The 22,372-nt window shown below is 42.3% G+C and overlaps 1 protein-coding gene across 1 annotated transcript in view; it reads left to right on the forward strand.

Moving 5' to 3' along the window:
- The first annotated feature begins 8,292 nt into the window (after positions 1–8,292).
- LANCL2 (LanC like glutathione S-transferase 2) overlaps positions 8,293–22,372 on the forward strand; it is a 56,791-nt gene continuing 42,711 nt past the window's right edge. The window contains exon 1 of the mRNA XM_065883888.1: positions 8,293–8,481. Coding sequence (XP_065739960.1) covers positions 8,293–8,481 — 189 coding nt within the window. The remainder of the gene's footprint in view (positions 8,482–22,372) is intronic.

Raw genomic sequence — 22,372 nt, forward strand, 5'->3', positions numbered from 1 at the left:
ATTCACTCACTGGAAGTGTATGATTCAATGGTTTTAGTATATCACAGAGTTGTGCAATTGATTGTATCACCGCAATCAATTTTAGACCGTTTTCATCACCGCAAAAAAATCCCTCCATATCTCCTAACCATCACTTCCTAATCCCCTCTCCCCAGAGCCCCAGGAAACCACTCATCTATTTTCTGTCTTTATAGATTAGCCTATTCTGGACAGTTTATATAGCACAATATGTAGAGTAGGAGGGGGATCTTTCCATGCCATTATCTGCTAAGGAGATCGGGTAGCTAGCTAGTAAGCCAGCTCTTTCCTTATGAATGGGAGGGCTGTCCCAAATGAAGTCCAGTTTGCATTAGGAGACGCCTATTTCTTTGCATGGAGAAGAGCTAAGGAAATAATTAGCTAGATGGAGGCAGAGCAGCCACCTGAGTAGAAAAGGTATCTTGTAGTACTCGTTACCGAAAAATCCTGTATTTTTTCCTGGAAAGAACTTATCTCTGCAACTGCTCTGTGCACCAGGTAGGCCAGGTTCCCCTAGCTTATGAAGAACTTCTCATGAACAGTTGGAAGTCACAGTTCACTGGCTCATTACCTGCAAACCACACCCCGCCACCAAATATTTATGGGAATCTTTATAGTGCGTCTCCTATGTTCTAGGGGGAGTCTGCTCCTCCGGCACTGCATCTGCTTCACAGGGCACCACGCTGCCTTTGCCTCCCTCATGGGCTGTGCCTGGTCTGGAGGAAGGAAGGGGTAGTGCACAGTTATTCATGAAGCCCATTCTTCCTTCCAGTGTTTTGTAGAGCACTGTTATTAATCAAAATGCAGAGGCATGGGTCCTCCCAGTTTTGCTCAGAGAGCAGTTCAAAGATATAGATATATAGATAGATTTGATTCAAAAACTCTCGTGGGAATAGAGACTATCCTTGTACTTGAGTGCCAGGAAGAAAAATTTAATCATTACAGCATGAGAAAAACTTGAAATCAGTTCTGTCAGTAGAGAATTCTATAGATCGTGATATAGATGTATGTCTAATTCTTATTTTTAAAAAGTCAAATAACTGCATGTTTAGTAAACTGTTATATGCTAGGTGCAGTTAGTAAGAACCATGTCTCAAACGCAGTCTAAATTACTTATAGTTTACCTGTTTTCAGTTTCAGTTAAATTATTAACGTATCCCTTCATTTCATTTTTTACTTGAACCCCTACAATGTAACATCTAGGCAATAAATTTTGGAACAGACGTACAGTTTGTATTTACAGGAAACGTAAAATTCTGTAGAACTGACGTAATATAAAACTACGTTGTATTGCTAAATTAGAAGTTTATTCCTCGGTATTGCTCATTTAAATGTACAAATAACGTCCTTATGCAATAAATTCATCATTTCCTGTGGGAGGGCGGGAAATGATGACATTCTCTTTTCTGAGGACCAATCCGGGTTGAGCTGGGGATGAGCCCCTGCCCCGCATTGTTCCCAGAATCCCACCACGTCTGCAACTGAGGCTTTGTTCCTGGGCCCGATGGTTGCACCTGGCCCTCAGAGGGTAAAGGAAGACACATTCCTTGCAAATAGGACTGTGCCAGGGCTGACTGCGTGTCCCCAGACCTTCTCAGAGACGGCTGACCTGAGTCAACCTTTCTGTCTCATACTTCGGGGCATTCCAGATGAGCTCGTGCTGAGAGCCTGTGGCCACTTCAGTGCTGTCTGCTCCTTCTTAGCCTTTTCTGTGATCTAACCAACTGCTGGGTTCACCCTTGCCTTCTTATCTATCTGTTAGTCTAGAACAACTTAAATCGTCCCACAGATTCCTGCAGAGATCTAGAAATCAAATTGGACATTTTGGGCAGTCATGATAGATTTTGATCTGATGTAGAAAGAGAGCATGAAATTGCCCATTTTGACTCAAAGATTTTTAAAGATCGACACGCCCTCCTCTGGTGAGAGCCGCTGAAGCATCCCCACGAGAGCAGTGGCCCTGTGCTCAGCACCCAGGGGCACTGCCACAGAGGACCGGTGCTGAGAGCTGCCACAGGGACAGGAGCAGGGAAAGATGCCTTCCAATCCACCACCACTTCTTCCTGCAAATGCTTGCAAAACCCAACATTGGTTACAATCTAAATTGTTTCTGGTTTCTACAGCTATCATGGAAGCACTAACATCCAGCTTACGTTTTAGATTTTGGCACAAGCTTTAAATCTATTGATACATCCGTGACTACACATGCAATTTGGGACAGGATCTCCTAACTCTCCTTTTACATGTTTGAATTGACACCTAGCCTTTCTTTGATCATAATTTTCCCATCACAAATTGAGTTCCACAAAGCAAGAAATTATACAAATGACATCAAAATACATTAGTGTCATAGGGAGACCTAGTAAAAAAGACTACAGGAAGTGGCAAACACGAGCAGGTGAGGGTGCAGCTCTTTGCAGTGCTTACCTACACATTGTACTGCTTTGAATCATGTCCCCGAAGTGAAATGTGCCTGATGCAACAGCTTGCTGAAGGCAGTGGTGCTCAAATGTCCGGCCTCAGAATCCCTTTACACCTTTACAATTTATTGAGGACCCAAAATAATTTCTGTATGAGCGAGATCTATCAATACGTACCAAATTAGAAATTCAAACTGAAAACATTTTAATATTTATTCATTTGTCAATATATTAACGTAAACTACATGCTACAGATTAACATAAACATATTTTTATGAAAGATAACTATTTTCAAAACCAAAATGACAGATATGGGGATATAGGTATATGTATAGCTGATTCACTGTTATAAAGCAGAAACTAACACACCATGGTAAAGCAATTGTACTCCAATAAAGATGTTAAAAAAAAAACATGCATGAGAAAAGGGGCATTGTTTTATATTTTTGCGAATCTTTTCACCTGGCTGCTTCTCTACTTAATCCGCTATGACATCACGTATCATATTGCCTCTGGAAAACCCCACGGTACACTCATGAGAGACGGTAGTTCACGGGTGCTCCTCTCGCACATGACTCCAGCTGTCTGCACAGGCCCACTCGTGCTCTGTGTCCTGTGCACGTGTATGAGTGACATGTCTGACTACCAGAGCACCAGTTACCGTTGCTGCTGGGACAGCTGCCGTTGGTTATCTAGCTTACAAAAGATTTTATGTTAGAGATCATTGCAGCCTTTCATATCCAGAAAAACAGCCCTGATCTGTACTCCTGCCATTGTTGGAGGTCCAAAAGGTTTCCATTCTGTAACGGATTTCTCATCTCAAAGATGAGACAGGCTGGGACCCGGGACCCTCTGCTGCAGGGCTGCCGTGCTTGCACCTGGACAATCGGCTCCTAGAGCAACAGGATACAAAGAAACTATATGGGACTAAAAATAACTGTGTGCACGTGCAGTTGGGGCAAATTCTGGACAAAAGATACAAAAGACCAGAAAAAGCCCAACTGCCACTTCTGAAGAGCTGGCAGCAAAAACAGGGTGTCAGGAGCAAAAGCAGGGCACTGCACGTGCCCCCTGCACTCGACACCACCTAAGGGGTGAGCAAACAACCTAGGCCGCCCCTCTGGCCCGACCCCTGGATACACCCCTGCCCTCACCCCATGTAAGAAAACAGCTTGCACCTCAGAGCCCCCCACTCCCCAACCCCTCTGGAAGCAAGCAGGGAAACCTGTTACTTGTTCTCCCTCCTGCTGCAGCAGGGGCCCCAATAAAGCCTTGACCGGCCTCTAGTTAATTTCTATTGTTTGGGGAAGGCCACGAGCCTTGGTGGGTATCAAAAAGACTGGAGACAACGTGGGACCTCTGATCACTAAGAGATAAGAAATCTAAATGAAGAGTTTTGATGCTGCAAATCCATTTGTCATGATGTTACTTGATTGTCTAATTAGAATGACTACCCCTTCTGTCTCATGCATCTCCCTAGGTTCTAGATGTGGTATATTGCGAACTGCAGCCTTCATATCCACATTATTTGCCTTACTTGTTGAACTGGCCTGGTGAACATTTGTTTAAATTTTTTTTTTTTTACGGTACGCAGGCCTCTCACTGTTGTGGCCTCTCCCCTTGCGGAGCACAGGCTCCAGACGCGCAGGCTCAGCGGCCATGCATGTGGGATCTTCCTGGACCGGGGCATGAACCCGTGTCCCCTGCATCAGCAGGCGGACTCTCAACCACTGCGCCACCAGGGAAGCCCTGTTTAAATTTTAAAAAAAGGAAAAGGGAGAAACCCATCTTATGGGCTGTGTGTTATTTTGGTCTTGTAAGGATCTGTTTCTTCACATTTAAAATAATGACATTAAGATATAATAGTTTATGTTAAAGTTAACATATTAAATTATTCTCAAAATCAAAACACCAAAAACTAGTGTTGGCTTCTTAGCCACCCTAAAGGGTCTCTGATCACACTTTGAGAACTGCCAGCTTAAGGGATCAAATTTGTCTTAAATCAGGGCTGTAGAGCATACATAGGTCCTGTATACGGACTGCAGCTGGAAGGAACCGTCTTATGTATCAACAGAGAAAGGGGATAAAGCAAACCCCTCCCCTATACATACCCTGGGCTTGTTTCTTTCCCCAACTAGCTAACAACTTGGACCCTGATGGATGGACAAAGTGTAGGGAAATCTCAGAGAGGAATGCAGTGAAAGACAAAGGGAGTTTGCTGGTCTGCCTGCTGGGACTTCCCCTTGTACCATCCAAAGGAAAAGCCTTCTTAATGAAAGCCTGGGCAGCTCTGGCAATGGGACCAGAGGACTCACGGGTAGCTGAGGAACGTGGGCAAATCTAAAGCCTGTCAGATGACAAACGTGAAGGATAAATATAATAGAAAGAAAAACACTTAATAAATCAAAAACAAACAAAGCCTCAGGCCTGCATGTGTCATCAACAAATGTTCCTTCCCCTGACCCCCTGCCAACAGGCATGCCATCTGGAAGTTTCTCAGCCATGCAGCCCTCTGCACTCCCTCCGGAAAACCTGCTGTGACGGGGAGAAGTCTCACTCCCTGGGCCCTTTCAGAGTTCCCAACCTTGAGTGGTGCCCTAGGTTTCAGCCAGGGAACACAGAGACGCCCCTCTCCCAGTTAGATTCCTTTGAGAGAAGGGACAGGTCAATTGCAAATTGTCCTTACCACTCCCGGGATTTGTTTCGGATGGGCATTTAGCTAATCCTTGTACTGTCCATCTCACTTACATAGAAGGGTTGGGGAGGATGCCCTCCCTGTCAAAGAATTTGGTTTGGCCTAAAATAATTAAAATGTTGTAATTCAAGGCACTGGTCGAATCTTTGTACTACTAAAGAGTGTACACCAGAGGAGGATGGTCCTGAGGTTTGAAAGGGCAGAACGGATCCCCATACCTCCTGCATTAAAAAGCCTCTTGGAGACAAGAAGGTAAAGAACGGAGACAGTCACTTCTTGAAAAATAATGTAATCAGTAAGTGGAATCTCCACTGAGGGCAGGAACCGGCAGATCGGACAGCGTTTAGGAAAATTTGCCAATTCCTTAAACTGGGTTTAGCTATTTCGGTCTCTGAACATACCGGTTGCCCTTAGGACAAGTTTGTGTACTTGCCAACAGTTGTCCATGGTTATGCCCAAGATTTTAAGAAGAATGAGAAAACCTGCCTTTACCTCGCACCAGGTTGTGGACACAATGTTGCCCTGCCATTTCAGTAAACGAGGAATGTTCTGACCGTCAAGCCCTCAGCCAGTGCGGCCGTTCCCGATGGTGCACCCGTTCCCGATGGTGCACGCTGAGGGGATTCAGGATGGAGAAAAGCAGGATACTGGCCCCAGACAGTTAAGATGCCAACCAATGGAATACTGTCAATGAGCCTAAAATTATTAATTTGCGATGTCTGGGGTTTGTGTGTGCGTGTGTGATTAGCAGTAATCTTTTCATATTCAACAACAGGGTTTGTTTTGTTTTGTTTTTTTCAGCAAACTCCTATATATGCTAGCCCCTCGGTTACCTCTTTGGAACAGTTCCTCAGAGCTATCTGAGGGGCTGCCATCCCAGGCTATGGTCCTCGGTAAGGCCACCGAATAAAACATAATTCTCAACTTTTAGGTTGTGCTTTTTTTTTTTCAGTCAACAGGGGTGGAGAGAGATCAAAGGTCACCAGGCTTAACACAAAGCCAGCAGTGGTTGCTTCTGCTGCATCTACCTGCGGTGTTAGGGTCTACACAACGCAGGCTTTGGGAAACGTCTGCTGTGGGTTATTCTGTGTAGTAAAGTCCCTGAGGTGGGAGAGGGATGGCTCCTAAGACAGGTCAGCCTCAGTGGTTAGGGTGTCACCGTGTGGACTTGCGTGGTAACGAAGTAGCTTCAACCGAGGAGGTCAGCGGAAGGCCCGGAGCAGCAATATCGGTTCACGATAGTAAGCAAAGAATTGCAAACTACCACGTTAAGCTTAAACACAAAGCAAAGTAGGTACACTCTCGGAGAGGGAGAGAGAGAAAGAGTGAGCGGGCTGTTTCAGCGAAGTGAAGGAAGCCCAAAGCAAAGTTCATCGACGCAAAGGGAGAGAGAGAGAGAGAGAGAGAGAGAGAGAGAGAGAGAAAGCTGTTTCTGCGAATTGAAAGCAGCATTCCTGTACAGGCTTAAGAGCGTTTTTTTTTAATTTTTAAAATTTATTTATTTATTTAATTTATTTAAGAGCCCTTTTAAGGAGCATTTTGCAGGGAGGCGGGGGTGAGTGACAGGGGATCATTATTTGATTGACAGTCCCGAGCTATGGAACAAGTTTACTGCTGCGCATGCTCTCACCCTTGAATCGCTAAGAAACGCCCACTGCGGGGGCGGGGGGCAAAACTACCTGTAGATTTTATTATAATTATGGTATAATGAGTTCGGGTTCACTGTAGGTTATATGCCTGTGTGGTCTGGGCATGGGCAGCCCAGGGAAGTCCCCCTCGAATCACTGTGCCTCTCTTTATCAGGATAAGTTGCTCACCACACGACCATAGTTTCGCCCGTTCTGGGGGAGTCAGGGGAGAGTCCCCAGAAGGCTGGGTGTGTGACTCGATTTTTCCTTGTCTTTCTCGCCACTGTCACCTCCTTGCTGCTAATGTCTGACTAACTACCTAACAAGGGGACTGAATTTCCTATATGGTAAAGGTATCAGAATTCAGGAGCAGTTAGAAAATGTCCTTGAGTGAGGGTGGGAGAAAGATGGACCCCGGGACAAACGAATGAAGCAGAAGAGTGGAGCGGGCCCCTCAGGGCATTCCGTTATATCAGTTCTGTTTCCTTGAACTCTAAGGATATATATTTATGCTAACCCCTTTATAATGATTTTTTCCAACAGTGGAATTTCCTATGGTCATCCTATAGGTAGGGGCTGTTTCACATGTGCATCCTTGTACAGTTGGGGGAGACAACAGGACAGACAGGAGTGGGAAGCCAGGCCACAGAGGCAGGAGGATGGAGCCTTTCCAGGGCTTGGTACTGTTTTCCTCTATCACGTCACTTTTTGACATATTAATGTATACCTTGCTTGGTTTCAGAAAAGTACCCACATCATGCTAAGCTATGCTTACTTTTCTCACCCACTAACTTGGAATCCCGAGGGTAGAAACTATCTTTTGTCATCACCTAGTACCATCTGGCATTCAATGTTTAAATGGAAAAAAAAAAAAAAAGGAATAATATATTTCCCTCAAGGGGGAGAAATCATTACATCTATTTAGTTTCATATAATTAAAGAAACAACAAGAAGAACAAAGAGAACCAATAAAGGCTGCTAACTATGTTGTGATTACATAAACGCAGATGTACTTGCTTGTGTCCTTTTATTATTATCCATGTTATGCTCCTGGGCAATTAAACTAATATTGGACGAGCCTGGGGGGGGCGGTCGATGAAATATTTAGGTGATTAAGGATGCTTTCACATTACATGCTGCTACCAAAGATACCCGTTTATTCAAAACAAAGGGACTTAAAACCTAAAAGGAAAAAAAAAAGGCGGTGGCTCCTCCTCCAGACCCCCCTCCCCCCCGACGGCGGGATGACTGGGAGGGACAGCGCCCTCCCCGGAGACGCTGCCCTTGCGGCGCCGCTGGCCGGAGCCTACTCCTCGGAGGGAACCCCGCTACCGCGGCGCTCCGGTGACTGCGAACCGCCGCAGCCTCCCCGAGGGCCCGTCTAGAGCCGGGCCGGGGCGGGGCGCCCGCCGCCTTCCTTAGGGCTTGCCTGAGACCCGCCCGCGGCCGGGCCCGAGCGCCTCGGAGGAGGCTTGTCCCCGCTCGCTCGCCGTACCGCGCGGCCCCGCGGAGGGCAGGGCGCGCGGCCGACATGGGCGAGACCATGTCCCGGAGGTTTAAGTTGCAGTTGGGCGGGGACGCGGATATGGAAGAGCGGGCGTTCCCCAACCCCTTCCCGGACTACGAGGCCGCCGCCGCCGTGCCGGCCGAGGAGCCGCCACGTGCTCGCCCCCAGCTCACTCCCGACGAGCTCGGCCTCCCCTTCCACAGCGATGGGAAGGTGAGTCGGCGACCGGCGGCCGGACTCGGGCCGCGCCAGGCGTTGGGGGAGGGGAGCGCCGGCGGTGGTAGCGTCCACCCGCCGCCCCCTCGCCGCGCGGAAGTCACCCACCCGCGCCGCGCGCTGTTCCTGGGTCAAGGCTCTGGGTTCCGCCGCTGGGCGGTCCGGGGCTGGCGAGCTCCCAGCGCGCGGGCGCCGAGCTTCGGTCCTTCCCGGGCGATGTGGCCCTGGAAGGCTGTGGAGCTCTGCGTTGTTAGCCGTTTTCCTCCTGGTAGGCGCCTCCTGGCCCCTCGTGCCTTTGAAATAGGCTCTTTCGGGGCTCTCGGAAGTGCGGGCCAGGTCTCCGGGGTCTGTTGAGGTGCAGATTTGTTTATCATCGAGGGCCCGCCCACAGAGCTGTAAAGCGTACCCGCTGACCGCCTGTTGGCACTTTCCCTGGGGCCGAGGTTATCGTCTGCCCTGGTCTCCGGTCCCCTGTCCTTGGAATGTACGGCTTGGGAACAGCAACCAAAAGGCCTTGTTTCTACACAGTAGTGTCACTGTAATGGGTCTGGTATGTGCGCCCAGGAGTCGGCAGTGGAATACGTGTGAACAAGCTAACTCGGTAGGGGGAAGGTGGACAGGAAGGATTACGTGAAAATCGGCACAGCTGTTCTCGTTTTGGTAAAGCCGCGCGTTCACCGGTTAGGTTCCTGTGTTTCCACTGGTCTCTGTTCCAACTCCCACTTTACCTCCCTGGCTCCCCATGTGTTTTGTGTTTGAAAAGGCGTTAGTTCACCCCAATGAAGGCAATTTTGAAAGAGCTATTATTGGTCTGAACATGGAATCTTAGGCAAGTGACTTCTCTAAACTCGCTCTTCTTGTATGTAATTCAAATCTGGAGAACAATTCCTAACGCACAGGGATGTTAGTGATTGAATTAAAGTATATCAAGTGGTCTGTCAAACTGCCTTACGTGGTGCCTGGTAAGCCCCCCAATAAATGCATCCTCAGTCTTCCCCTGGAAAAGTCGGTGCTCGTGGTTTAGAATTCATATGTCAGCACTGATTTTTCTCTGGATTTCTTATGTTTTCACATACATTTCTGTTTTGTTTGTGACTTGGTGTTTAAATCCTTTGTAGTAAAAATAAGTCTCTGGCAAACATTTGAAAAATCTGTCATTCACACATATTGTCAGTTGCTGTCTCAATATTATCTTTAGAGTAAGGAGGCTACTGCAGTTTAAAGATAAGTGAAAGGCACCACTCTTTGAGTCCCTGAGAACAGTAAAGAGGTGAGAACAGTTGAGTTTCATTTTCTACCTCAGAGAAGGAGTTAAACACTGGTTCTGAAATTACATGTTTTTCTTTTTAACCTTTTATATCCAGTAAACATAATGTTGACGTCAACTACATACCAAACGGGCTTATGTAAAAGAAAATTAAGCCACAAATAACTAATGGGGCTTGTGATATCTCCATGCAATTAAACAATTAAAATAAGTCAGGGTGGGGGACCCATGCCAGTGGTTGTTGTTATATACTAAAGGAAAGGGGAAGAGTTTTTTCATGTTCTTGAACATGAAAATGAGACCACATTAAAGGGAGAGAGGGATTCTGATTTTGAAAGGTGGACATGAAATGGAGCAGGACCCTGTGGTCCACATGGCCGCCCCCCGCCCATGTCCTCAGCCCACCTTTCGTCTGTAGAAAAACTGCAGCCAAATAAGTTGAATTAGAGAAGTGAGAAAATGCAGAAGCAAAGGAAAGCAATCAAACAGGACAAAATAATAGTAGTTTAGTCATGAAGCAAAGTGAAGGACCTTTAGTTCCTCCTCAAAGGCTGTAGATAGTATTCTGGGCCATGTCCTTTGAGCTGTTTTGTAGAGATGGAAAGCCCCACCAGGTGGAAGAAATGAACTACATGATGACCAGACTGTAGCCATGACATCAGCTGCCACAATTCTGAGAACTGGCCTCAAAGAAATCGGAGCAAACCGACCCTGGAACTGAAAACTAAGTGTTCTTAAAACAAGATGATGTTGATCAGACCACCACATGACCAATTTCGAGACACCTGTCAGAGCTGACTGTGCTGTTCTGCACGTAGCCCCCTGCTTCCACTTACACACTCCAGAAACTCGCCTTTAAGAGCTCTTACCCACTGGTCATCCTTGGGGGCGGGGGGTGTCAGCCTTTGGACACGAGTACCCCCTCTCCCCTCCCTTGGTTTGCCAGCGTCCAAAATAAAGCAAACTTTCATTACCACCAGCCTTGCCTCTAGAGTATTGGTTTTAGAGCAGCAAGCAGCCAGACCCCACTTAAGGTAAGAGAATGCTTAGATTTAGGGAAGTAGTAAAATAAAATGAACATGAATTAAGTTCCCCTGCCTTCTGTATTGATAGATTGTGATTATTACATCTTTAATTCTCAGAATATTAGGAATGTAATTAAAATAGAAGTTGTCAAACTATGCATTTGTTTTGATAGACATGAAGTTTCATGAAAATGAGGGTGTTATGAGTTGAATTGTGTCTCCCCAAAAGATGAAGTCCTGACCTGTGGAATGTCAGAATGTGACTCTTGGGAATAAGGTTATGTTAGATGTAATTAAAGTAAGGTCATGCTGGAGTAAGGTAGGCTCTTAATATAAACTAGTGTCCTTAGAAGAGAGACAGAGACACACAGGGAGAGAGAAAATGGCCATGGAATGATGGAGGCAGAGATTAGAGTGATGCATTTGTGAGCCAAGGAATGTCAGAGATTGCTAGCAAACACCAGAAACTAGAAGAGGCAAGGAAGGATTCTGCCCAGAGTCTCAGAGGGAACATGGCCCTGCCAACCCTTGATTTTTGACTTATGGCCTCGAGAACTGTGAGACTATAAACTTCTGTTGTTTTAAGCCACTCAATTTGTTTCGGCACCCTAGGAAATTAATACAGAATGTAATTTGTAAATTAGTCATTGAGGAATAATTTTATCATGATGCTGTGTGCTCTTAGTGAGAAAAGATTACGTAAAATCTACCAACACAGTAACTTCATTGCTCAGTATTCTTTAAGTCACTTATTTGATCCCGTTTAGGTTAGCTGTGTATATGTTGTGGTGTAATCAATCAGTAAAGTTCACCTCCAGTTCTAAAACCAGATCAAGTCTACTTCACTGAATTACGTTTCTGTAAGTAGGTTTTTGTAACATTTTGACAGCATCGGTCCAGATACTATGAAAAGCAGTGAACCAGTGTAATAGTAGCTTTTTTTGTTTTTGTTCTTTAAATTCGGAAGGTATCTAAAGTCAGCACTGTTGGCTGCTTCTCTAATAGCCATTTCTTCCCTTCTTTTTGCTTGATTTCCTTGTGGCCGTGAACTTCAGGAGCTGAATCATGGTTGATGTACACCAGCGTTTCTCAGTGCTTCTCCAATGAGCAGCGTCAGGTTTCTCTGCTGTATCGTCAGGGACGCACTCAGGAGACAGAAACCACACAGTGATTTGGTAGGGAAAGTTTCATATAAAGAATTATTCCTAAGCATAAAGAGATGGGAGTAACGAGAGGTTGCCTCATAAGAAGTAAAGAGAACTCTAGAGAATATAGGAATAGCCGATATGAGGAGCAGCCCCATTCCTGGGGCTAAGAGGGCACTCAAGGGAGAAGCCACCGTTACTATCCATCTATTGCTATGTAAGAAATGATCCCCAAACGTAATAATTTAATAAACATTATCTCACATAGTTTCTGAGGGTCAGGAATCCAGTTGCTATAGCTTAAAGCCCAGTTGGCTCTTTGTGATTGGTTGTCCTTAGGTTTTGCTTTTGTAACCTTGAGGCATTTACAGGCTTAGGTTTTAGTTTGCTTACAGAGGCTGCCAAGGCAGTAGAGCCACCTCAGCCTAACGGTCTCCTTGTTTAGTTAATCTAACAATACCCTTTTGGTCACGCTCTCATACATGAGAGATTGGTCTCGAATGGGGTATAAGCGCCACCCTCGGTCACCATCAGAGTTAAGTTGCTCTTGTCTCATTGTGAAACTCACAGGTTGTGGTGTCAGGTCCATGGAAGAATTGTTTTTGCTGTTCATCTCTTTGTTCACTTGTTTCTGTTTCTCCAAGAGCAGTGAGACCACCTGATGTACTGCTGATGGCTGTGAACGTGCGTTTAAGACAGTTGAGAGAATGTAGCCCACCAGGGAGACTGATGGCGACTATGAGGACGATAACACAGAGACTGAAGGCTAATCCTAAACCAGGGCCCCCATGAACGAAACCAGTTGGTATCAAATAAATCAAAGAATATACCTGAAGGGATATCAACCTGTTTTAGCCAAGTAGCTTATTCGCTAATTTCTTACATTTGCTAAAATATCAGAGGGGTTGATCCAGGTACAGCAGGAAGTATTTGCTTTGGTGCACACTCCTTGTTTAGCCAGTAAGTGATCTAAGCAATTCTATTATCTAGAACCACCTTAGCAAGAAAGCCTAGTGACTCTTGTTGTGCAGCTATGGCCTTGGCAGTAGATTCAGTGATAGTTGCCAGAGCTAAGGAGCATTGTCTTCTTGTGCATTAGCAGAGAGAAAAAGCAAGTAGTGAAGTGGCGAAAGGAATGAAGGCTTTTATATTGGAGATGAAGATCTTGTTCTGGGATCTTGGGAGATGCCATCTGCTTCTGGGGAGGAACCTCCCTGGTCAATTTCACTTCAGATCTTCACCTGGTATGCAGTTCCAAGAGTCTGGAGGAGCCCTTTTTAGTTGAGGGATGTGGATCTAAGGTTCAGGGTCCTGAAATTTGGCTTCCATCTGGGTTTGAGGAGGGGGCCCTTCAAGGAAGTTCAAGGGCAATCTTTGTTCTTAGTGATTCCAGATCAGAAAGGTGGGAGAAAACTGGAAATATTATTGATAGTTTGGAGAGTCATAGCCAGGTATTTGAAGAAGCTAGAAGAATTCAGGATCCAGTCCAGTTTACAGGTATATAGCAAACCTCAAAGACAATGAACAGGACTAAAATCTGATATGCACATGGTTGTGTTACAATTTTCTACTGAAACATAATTTTTTTTCTCTACAATCACCCTCATTTCTATTAAAGATAATCAAAGTAAGGCTAATTTGTTTGCAAAATAAGTCATCTCATTAAACTTGGCCCGTTTTAATGAGGGCACCTCCTGGGGGCTGTCAAGGGTCTCCTTCGATTTCCTCTTCTGACAGCGGAACTGTCAAAAGGTAAACTGAGGCATATTACAAATGTTAAGAGTTTAGTGAGCACAAATGGATTTGAATCAGGCAGCACCAAGCTGGAAGTGGTTAGGAGCATTTTTCCGACGAGCCAGGGGAACAGTGAGGGGGTTGGGGCACTGATCCTCTGAACAGTCGAATGTCCCCATAACTTAATTCTGCATAGGTCATTCCTCTGTACTGAATTTCTTCCATGTCTGTGGTTTCTTATCCCTGGATTCAACCAACTAGGGATTGTGTGGTACTGTAGTATTCACTGTTGAAAAAAATCCCCATGCGGGTGGACCCAAGCAATTCAACAAACATGTCTTCTTTAAGGGTCAGCTCTGTAGAAGAAGTGTGGAAGCAAAGCGAGGACATTCTTGATTGGCTATAGCTTAAAGCCTAGCTGTTTGTCGTTGGTTGTCCTTGGTGTTTTGATTTCATAACCTTGAGGCATCTACGGGCTCAGGTTTTGGTTTGCTTACTACACTGCCAGGGCTTTGGAGCCACCTCAGTCCAGTGGCTTCTGCTAATGAATCTAACAGTGGGACTTTGCCAGGCTAAGGGGGAGCGCTGCGTGAAGGGAAAGGCAGGGAGTAGAATCTGACTGCAGAGGAGGGAGCGTGAAGAATATTGGGTGGTAACGGGGCTGAAAAGGTAGATTGGAGCCAGTTCTGAAGGACTTGATGGGTCCTAAGGATTTTAAAACTTTTTCCATACAAAAATGAAGATAAAGAGAATTTTTACTTGGAATCTATAACTTGACATTATCTTGAGCTGTTGGAAATTCTTCATTTTATACTTTTTCACTTAATTTTCTGTATTTTTGCTTTTCACTTCAAAATTTGTTGAATGTCATAATATATCATGGAAGCATAAGGAAATAGCACTTTTCAGTTGCCCAGAAAATACATTGGGTTGGCCAAAAAGTTCGTTTGGGTTTTTTGGTAACATCTTACGGAAAAACCCAAACGAACTTTTTGGCCAACCCAATAATTTTTCTTTCGTTCAGATGAGCTAAAATGGGGGTGAGGGAGGGAATGTACTCTACAGCCTTTCTCCTCAAACTGAGATTTGTGGACCCAAAACATTAGCCTTTCCTGAATGCTTGTTAGAAGATGCGGCTTCCACCCTACACCTAAAGAACCAGAACCTGCGTTTAACCAAATTCCCAGGCCAGACAGTCCATATGCCCATTATATGGGAGGAGCACTGCTCTACAGCTTGTTGAATTTTCTTTTAATTTTAACCTTTAGCCAGTTTTCAATTCCTGATATGGAAAGATATTGTCATAAAAGCATAAGGGGAAGATTATGTAGGGGAGACTACAAAAATATTGCAAATCAGCATTTCCCATCGGTTGGGAATAACATGTGGAGTATAGAGCAGGTGAGAACTTGGATACACCTGGGTTTGACTCCTACTTTTCTGCCACTCTTTAGCTATAGCCTTTGGGCAAGTAATTTGGGCAATGATAGTACCTTCCTAATAGGTTATGACTATTAATGCATTTAAACACTTAGAACAATGCCCATTAACATAGGATAATAGCATTTATCTCATCAGCTTGTAGTAAAGGGTTAAGTTGAAAAGGTAATTGAAGTTCTTAATATATTGGTTGAAAGTTGATAATAATATAGTTGTAGAGTAACCCATTCCTCATTAGGTTGTTACGGTGTTTAAGTTAATACATTTAGAGCAGTCAAAAGGGTGCCTGATACTGATACAATTAGTACCTTGTTACACATAATTACTAATATATAGGTAAGTAGTTTAAGAGTTCAGTTAATGATAGCTATTAGCATTATTATGTATCCTATTTTTTGTCACTATAACATACAATGTGATAATGAAAAATTGCTTAAAGGTTTATATCGTTAGTGGCATATAAAAAAATATTGCATATCTCTTACTTTTTCCTTCTTAGAGAAATGCTTATTCTTGTGCCTTTTCCTTCTGAGGAAAATACAGGCAAACATGCAGTATTCATGTGGGTATGTTCTCAGATTTCTAAATTCCGTACCATACTTTCCTCACTCACGTCTCTGCAGTGGGGACACTAACGCGCCTGCTGATGGTGGGGAAGGTGAAAAAGGATTATTGGATGTTGGAAAGTCAGCTAAACTCTCTGCCCACAGTTCTGCCAACTCATGCTCTTTTTATTGGGGCCTCAGCAAAATTGAAAATTGTTGTATATCATGACATAGGTCTTCAGATTCCCATGCTTATTCTTGAACCCCCAAACAGGAGCTCTGAAGGTTTAATCCGTGGTTAGTGAGGGCTGACTGATTCATTTTTGTTTCTCTTCCCCACTTGACTCTTTGAGACAGGAATTTTTTCTTACCTATGCTTGAATTATTATTATTATTTTAAAAACGATCTCCACACTTGATACTGAGCTAGGACAGAATAGATACTCAGTGAATGTTGAATGAATAAATGTACTGAAATAAAAAACTTTTTTTATTAGAATCATTTTTATATATTATTTATTAGCATCATTTTAAAATCTCTCTGTATCTAGAATGTTATATGAGTCATGACTTAGGTCCTCTGGACAATCTTCTAACCTAATATAAGACTGTGTAATATACTTCATGGGTGTCCCAGGTGAGGCCTATATTCTGTAGGGTGGCCACCTAGGAGTCTGCTAGGGCCAGAATAGGTTTGAGCAAATTTTACTTGAATAGAATTGAATATAACAAACTGAGTTTCCTTTTCGGAAAATGTTTCTCTTCCCTAGATTTTAGCTAATACTGTGCAACAATTGTTTAATCAAAAATGAAACCTAGTTTTTCACCGAGAGCTTTCCAAAAATAAATATAATTTGACCACAAAGTCCTATTAACCTTATAACTATAATTGTGTATGCTTTGAGCCCTTGTAATCAGTTTATTAATATACCATTACTAAGCAGCTGTCCTTGGTTCTTTATGGTAATTACAAACTTCTTTTGTGGTTATGATATATATATCCCCTAGAGAGTATACACAGCAGATTATCAATTAATTTTTATGACACAAAGTAAGTACATCAGAATTGGACAGATGTGTGTGTTTAGGATATGTGGTCTAGAATATTTTCTATTAATAGTGTTACTGAGTTTGAAACAAGAAAAACAGAAACAGACCTGATTATGTAAATATACACCTATTTTTAAAAGAATGAACTATTTTCAAACATCTAAACAAACAGCATTTCCTTGACACACATTCAGTATAGGTAATGATCCTTCTTCTGTTTATTGAAAATACTGCTAATGAGGGTAGATGTTCCCCCACCATCTAATTCTTTTTTTTTTTTTTTTTTTTTTACGGTACACGGGCCTCTCACTGCTGTGGCCTCTCCCATTGCGGAGCACAGGCTCTGGATGCGCAGGCTCAGCGGCCATGGCTCACGGGCCTAGCGGCTCCGCGGCATGTGGGATCTTCCCAGACCGGGGCACGAACTCGTGTCCCCTGCATCGGCAGGCGGACTCACAACCACTGTGCCACCAGGGAATCCCCACCATCTAATTCTTTACTGTCAAAACATACAACTTTTTTCCCCTTTTCTCCTTTAGTAATTCAGTTTGAGATAATGATTGGGGTACTTTTGCTTATGCATTTTTGTTTGAAAATAAAGTGTTAGAAAACCAGGCCCACCTACTTCATATGTGTAAACTGTCACAGAGCATCTTCCCCTGGGAGATCTGAGATTACAAAATATACTTTCCTCAACTTGTGCCCTGGATTAAAAAGATTTGTTAAAACCTTTCCTATGAAAGAATTACTTGCTGATGTATATATATGTGCCTGTGTATACATATACTTGTAATTACTGGTGTCTATATATTTGCACATATTCTGGAGTGTATAATCTGTGTATCTCACATACACAAAATGTGGGTTAAAAAGCTATTTTTATTATCTTTAAAAATGTAGACAAGTCATTGTTAGCTTTAATTTCTTTGTCTATAACACAGGGAAGATAATGTTGTTATAGGGTTATCAGGATTGAATTAGATAGAGTGTCACAAGTGCCCACCTATGTGAGGAGTATAATAAATGATATTATTCACAAGCTCTCCTGATGCATTATTCAAACTCAGAAGTTTGGTTCACAAATTCCTGTTCCAAGCATTACCTTTTGCTTTAGGAGTTATTTATTTGTGCATGTTAAACACCTATTTTGAGAGTTTCCACTCTCTATTTGAAGTTAAGATCATGAATTTTAAAGTTAATGATCAATCTCTTTTATGATTTCTGTATTTTTGTATTTTAGGGTTGTATTTCCTCAAACACAGCTTTCATTAACAAAATACAGAAAAACATGTAAGTATTAGAAATACCAACATCGTTTTGCTTTATAGCACTTTGGGGCATCCTTGTTTGGGAAAATTGCCTAGTATGTAGGAAAAGAATATTTTCTTTCTAATTGCAGTGCAATTACTAAAAATTAATCTTTGAGTCAGAGAAAAACCTCCCAAATTCTTTAGCTACTCGTTCTGTTTCTGTGCTTTGTGGAAGATGTGTATTGTATTCACATGGTGTGATTGAGTGAAAGCTGTAGTAAGCCTTTCAAAAATCTAAAGGTAGACTGTAAATAGAGAATCAAGCAAAGATTTTCACAACAAGGACTCGGCATAGGGAGGCCCAGGAACTTTCGAATTAGACAGTCTAGCTACAGCCCCAAAATCTCAGTCTCTTGTTGTCTCATGTGACCTTGGGCTGGCCTCAGGTTTCTCACCTAAGAAACAGAATCATTCAGTAATGTGAAGATTAATTGAAAAGTCACATAGAGCACTTAGTGCTAGGCATATGGTAAAGTGCTCAATAATTATTAATTATCTTTATAATAATACCATTATTAAATGAGATTAACCAGTTAAAATTTCTCCAAATAGAATTACAGCATAATAAATTTTTTTCTTTGTTCTTGAGACTTTGGTTCCAACATCAACAAATAAGAAATCTCTTTGATGACAGAGAGTTAGAAAATTAGGGACTAGAAAAGATACCTTAAAGCGAAGGCAGAGAAATTATTTTCACAATGGAATTTTGTCAAGTATTAAAAGGAATTAGAGTGAGTAATCGTAAGCCTTAGAACTATACTCCAGTATCATTTGTGAGGAATAAAGCATATGCTTTGGAATAAAGTTATCATGCCAGAGCTAAAACTGTACATGAATGTGTTAGGCCTGCATTCAGCTACAATAAACAGAAGACTCAACTTGGAAGTATCTCAGTTAGATTATTTTTCCTGTATAACAGGAAGTCTAGAAGTAGGCAACTCTTGGTGTTGATTCATTTCAGGATTTCTGCAGTTATGTTGGTCTTTCTCTCATATTTTTTGTGCTATAGTATAAGATGGCTGCTCTAGTCCCAGATTTCTTGTCCAATTTTACAGTAGGACGAAGGGAGTAAAAAGAAGGGAGTACCAGCTGTATCTTTCTCTTCTATGAAGAAAAATGAGAACCTTCCAAGAGCCCTTAGAAGACTTGCACTTACATTTCACTGGTTAGAACTGTGTCATATGGCTGCCCCTGGTCATAAGGCAGTCTGGGAAAGCAAGTAGCTCTTCTGGGGTTGGATGCATGGCTGCTGTGAATCTAATCAGGATTCTGATAAGGAAGGAGGGTGTCCTGCAGTAAGTGTGGGCTAGTTACTACCTTATGGGTTCTGCCACACCAGTTAATGAAGTGGTAGTACTCTAGTTTTTTTCCTTCTCATGAAAATTATTCTGTATCTCTTTGATTAATGGTGGAAACCAAAGGTCAAGACACAGGAGGCTTACATTACTAACTTGGAGTCAAAAAGTTATTAAACAGTTGGATGGAGAATCAGACATCTATCCTCTTTGACACATAACAGCAGTACATGTTAATTTTTCTGACCCATGAAAACAGGATATCTTTCCATTTGTTTATCTCTTCACTTTCTTTCATCGGAGTCTTACAGTTTTCAGAGTACAGCTCTTTCACCTCTTTGGTAAAATGTGTTCCTAAGTATTTTGTTGTTTTTGATGCTATTGTGATGAGACTTTTCTTTCCTTCTCTGGATAGTTTGTTGTTAGTGTATAGAAACAACTGATTTCTATATATTGATTTTATATCCTGCAACTTTACTGAATTTATTGGTTAGTTCTATCGGTTTTTTGGTTGAGTCTTTAGGGTTTTCTGTATATAAGATCATATCAGTAAATATAAACGGTTTTACTTTTTCCTTTCCGATTTGGATGCCTTTTATTTCTTTATCTTGCCTGATTGCTCTAGCCAGGATTTCCAGTACTGTGTTGAACAAGAGTGCTTAGAGTGGCACCCTTGTTTTGGTCCTGATCGTAGGGGAGAAGCTTTCAACCTTTCACCATTGAGTATGAAGTTAGCTATAACCATATAGTAAGTATATGGCCTTTGTTATGTTAAGGTGTTCTCCTTCTATTCCCAGTTTGCTGAGAGTTTTATCGTGAAAGGATGTTGTATTTTGTCAAATGCTTTTTCTGCATCTTTTGAGGGGATCATATGATTTTTATCTCTTGTTCTATTAATGTGATGTGTCACACTTATTGATTTGCATATATTGAACCATCTTTGTATCCCAGGGAAAACTCCCACTTGATCATGGTGTAAGATCCTTTTAGTGTATTTTTGAATTCATTTTGCTAATATCTCGTTGAGAATTTTTGCATCCGTGTTCATCAGGGATATTGGTGTGTAGTTTTTGTTTCACATAGTGTCCTTATCTGGGTTTGGTATCAGGGTAATGCTGGTCTTGTATTTGGGAGTGTTCCCTCTTCAATTTTTTGAAAAAGTTTGGAAAAGGTTGGTGCTAATTATTCTTTAAATGTTTCATAGAATTCACCAGTGAAACCATATTGTCTGGGGTTTTCTTTTTTGGGAGGTTTTGTATTATTGATTCAGTCTCCTTATACATTATTAGTTTACTCATACTTTCTATTTATTCCTTTTTAAAGATATTTATTTATTTATTTGGCTGAGCTGGGTCTTAGTTGCGGCACGTGGGACCTTTAGTTGCAGCATGCGAACTCCTAGTTGCGGCATGAATGTGGGATCTAGTTCCTCGACCAGGGATCGAACCTGGGCCCCCTGCATTGGGAGCACAGAGTCTTAGCCACTGGACCACCAGGGACCACCACTGGGCCACTCTTTCTGATTTGGCCTTGGTTAGTTGTATGTTTCTAGGAAATTATCCATGTTTTCTAGGTTATCCGTTTTGTTCGCATATGGGTTAATCTGCATATAACTTACAGTCAGCCCTTCATATTCTCGAGTCTTCCACATCCCTGAATTCAACCAACCGTGGACCATGTAGCACTGTAGTATTTACTACTGAAAAGTATCTGCATATAAGTGGACTTGTGCATTTCAGATCTGTGCTGTGCAAGGGTCAGCTGTATTTCTGTGGTATCACTTGTAATATCTCTTCTTTAGTTTCTGTTTTTATTTATTGAGTGTTCTCTTTTTCTTAGTTTAGCTAAAGGGTTTGTCAATTTTTAAAAAAAAGCTTCTTAAAAAACAGCTCTTAGGGACTTCCCTGGTGGTCCAGTGGTTAAGACTCCATGCTCCCAATGCAGGGGCCCAGGTTCAATTCCTGGTCGGGGAACTAGATCCTGCATGCTGCAACTAAAAGAGCCCTCATGCCGCAACTAAAGATCCCGTATGCTGCAATGAAGATCCTGCATACCGCAACTAAGACCTGGTGCAGCCAAATAAATAAATGAATATTAAAAATAAATTAACTAATTAAAAGCAGCTCTTAGTTTTGTTAATCTTTTCTATTATTTCTCTAGTTTCTATTTCATGTATTTTTGCTGTGATCCTTGTTATTTCCTTTTTTCTGCTAATTTGAGCTTGGTTTATTCTTTTTCTAGTTCCTTGAGGTATAAAGCTAGGTTATTTATTTCTTTAAGACCTTTCTTTTTCCTTACTGTAGGTATTTATCACTATAAACTTCCCTCTTAGAACTGCTTTTGCAGCATCCTATAGTTTTGGTAATGTTGTGTTTCTGTTTTCATTTGTTTCAAGATATTGTTTGATTTCCCTTTTGATTTCTTTGCCTCATTGGTTGTCCGGGAGTATGTTGTTCAATTTCCTCATATATGTGGATTTTCCAGTTTCCTCTTGTTGTTGATTTCCATTTTTATACCAGTGTCAGTAAAGATACTTGGTATGATTCCAGTCTTCTAAATTTGGTTAAGACCTGTTCTGTGCCCTGTCATATGATCTATCCTTAAGAATATTCTGTGTGTACTTGAGAAGAATGTATACTCTGTTGTTGGATTGAACGTCTTATATATGTCTGTTGGGTTCATTTGGTCTAACGTATGGTTCAAGTCCAGTGTTTCCTTAGTGATTTTCTGACTGGATGACCTACCCATTGCTGACAGTGTGGTATCAAAGTCCTCTATTATTGTTGTATTGTTGTCTGTTTCTCCCTTTAGCTCTGGTATTATTTGCTTAATATATTTAGTTGCTCTGGTGTTGAGTGCGTATGTATTTCCGATTGTTAATGTCTTCTTCAGAGGAGTTGACCCCTTTATCTTTATATAATGACCTTTGTTTCATGTGACTGTTTTTTACTTAAGGTCATTTTGTCTGGTATAAATACAGCTACCCCTGCTTTCTTTTGGTTTCCACTTTGTGGAATGTCTTTTTCCATCCTTTCACTTTGAGCTATGTGTGTTCTTAAAGCTGAAGTGAGTCTTTT

This window comes from Phocoena phocoena, chromosome 9, assembly GCF_963924675.1.
Source record: "Phocoena phocoena chromosome 9, mPhoPho1.1, whole genome shotgun sequence".
Classification (NCBI taxonomy): domain Eukaryota; kingdom Metazoa; phylum Chordata; class Mammalia; order Artiodactyla; family Phocoenidae; genus Phocoena; species Phocoena phocoena.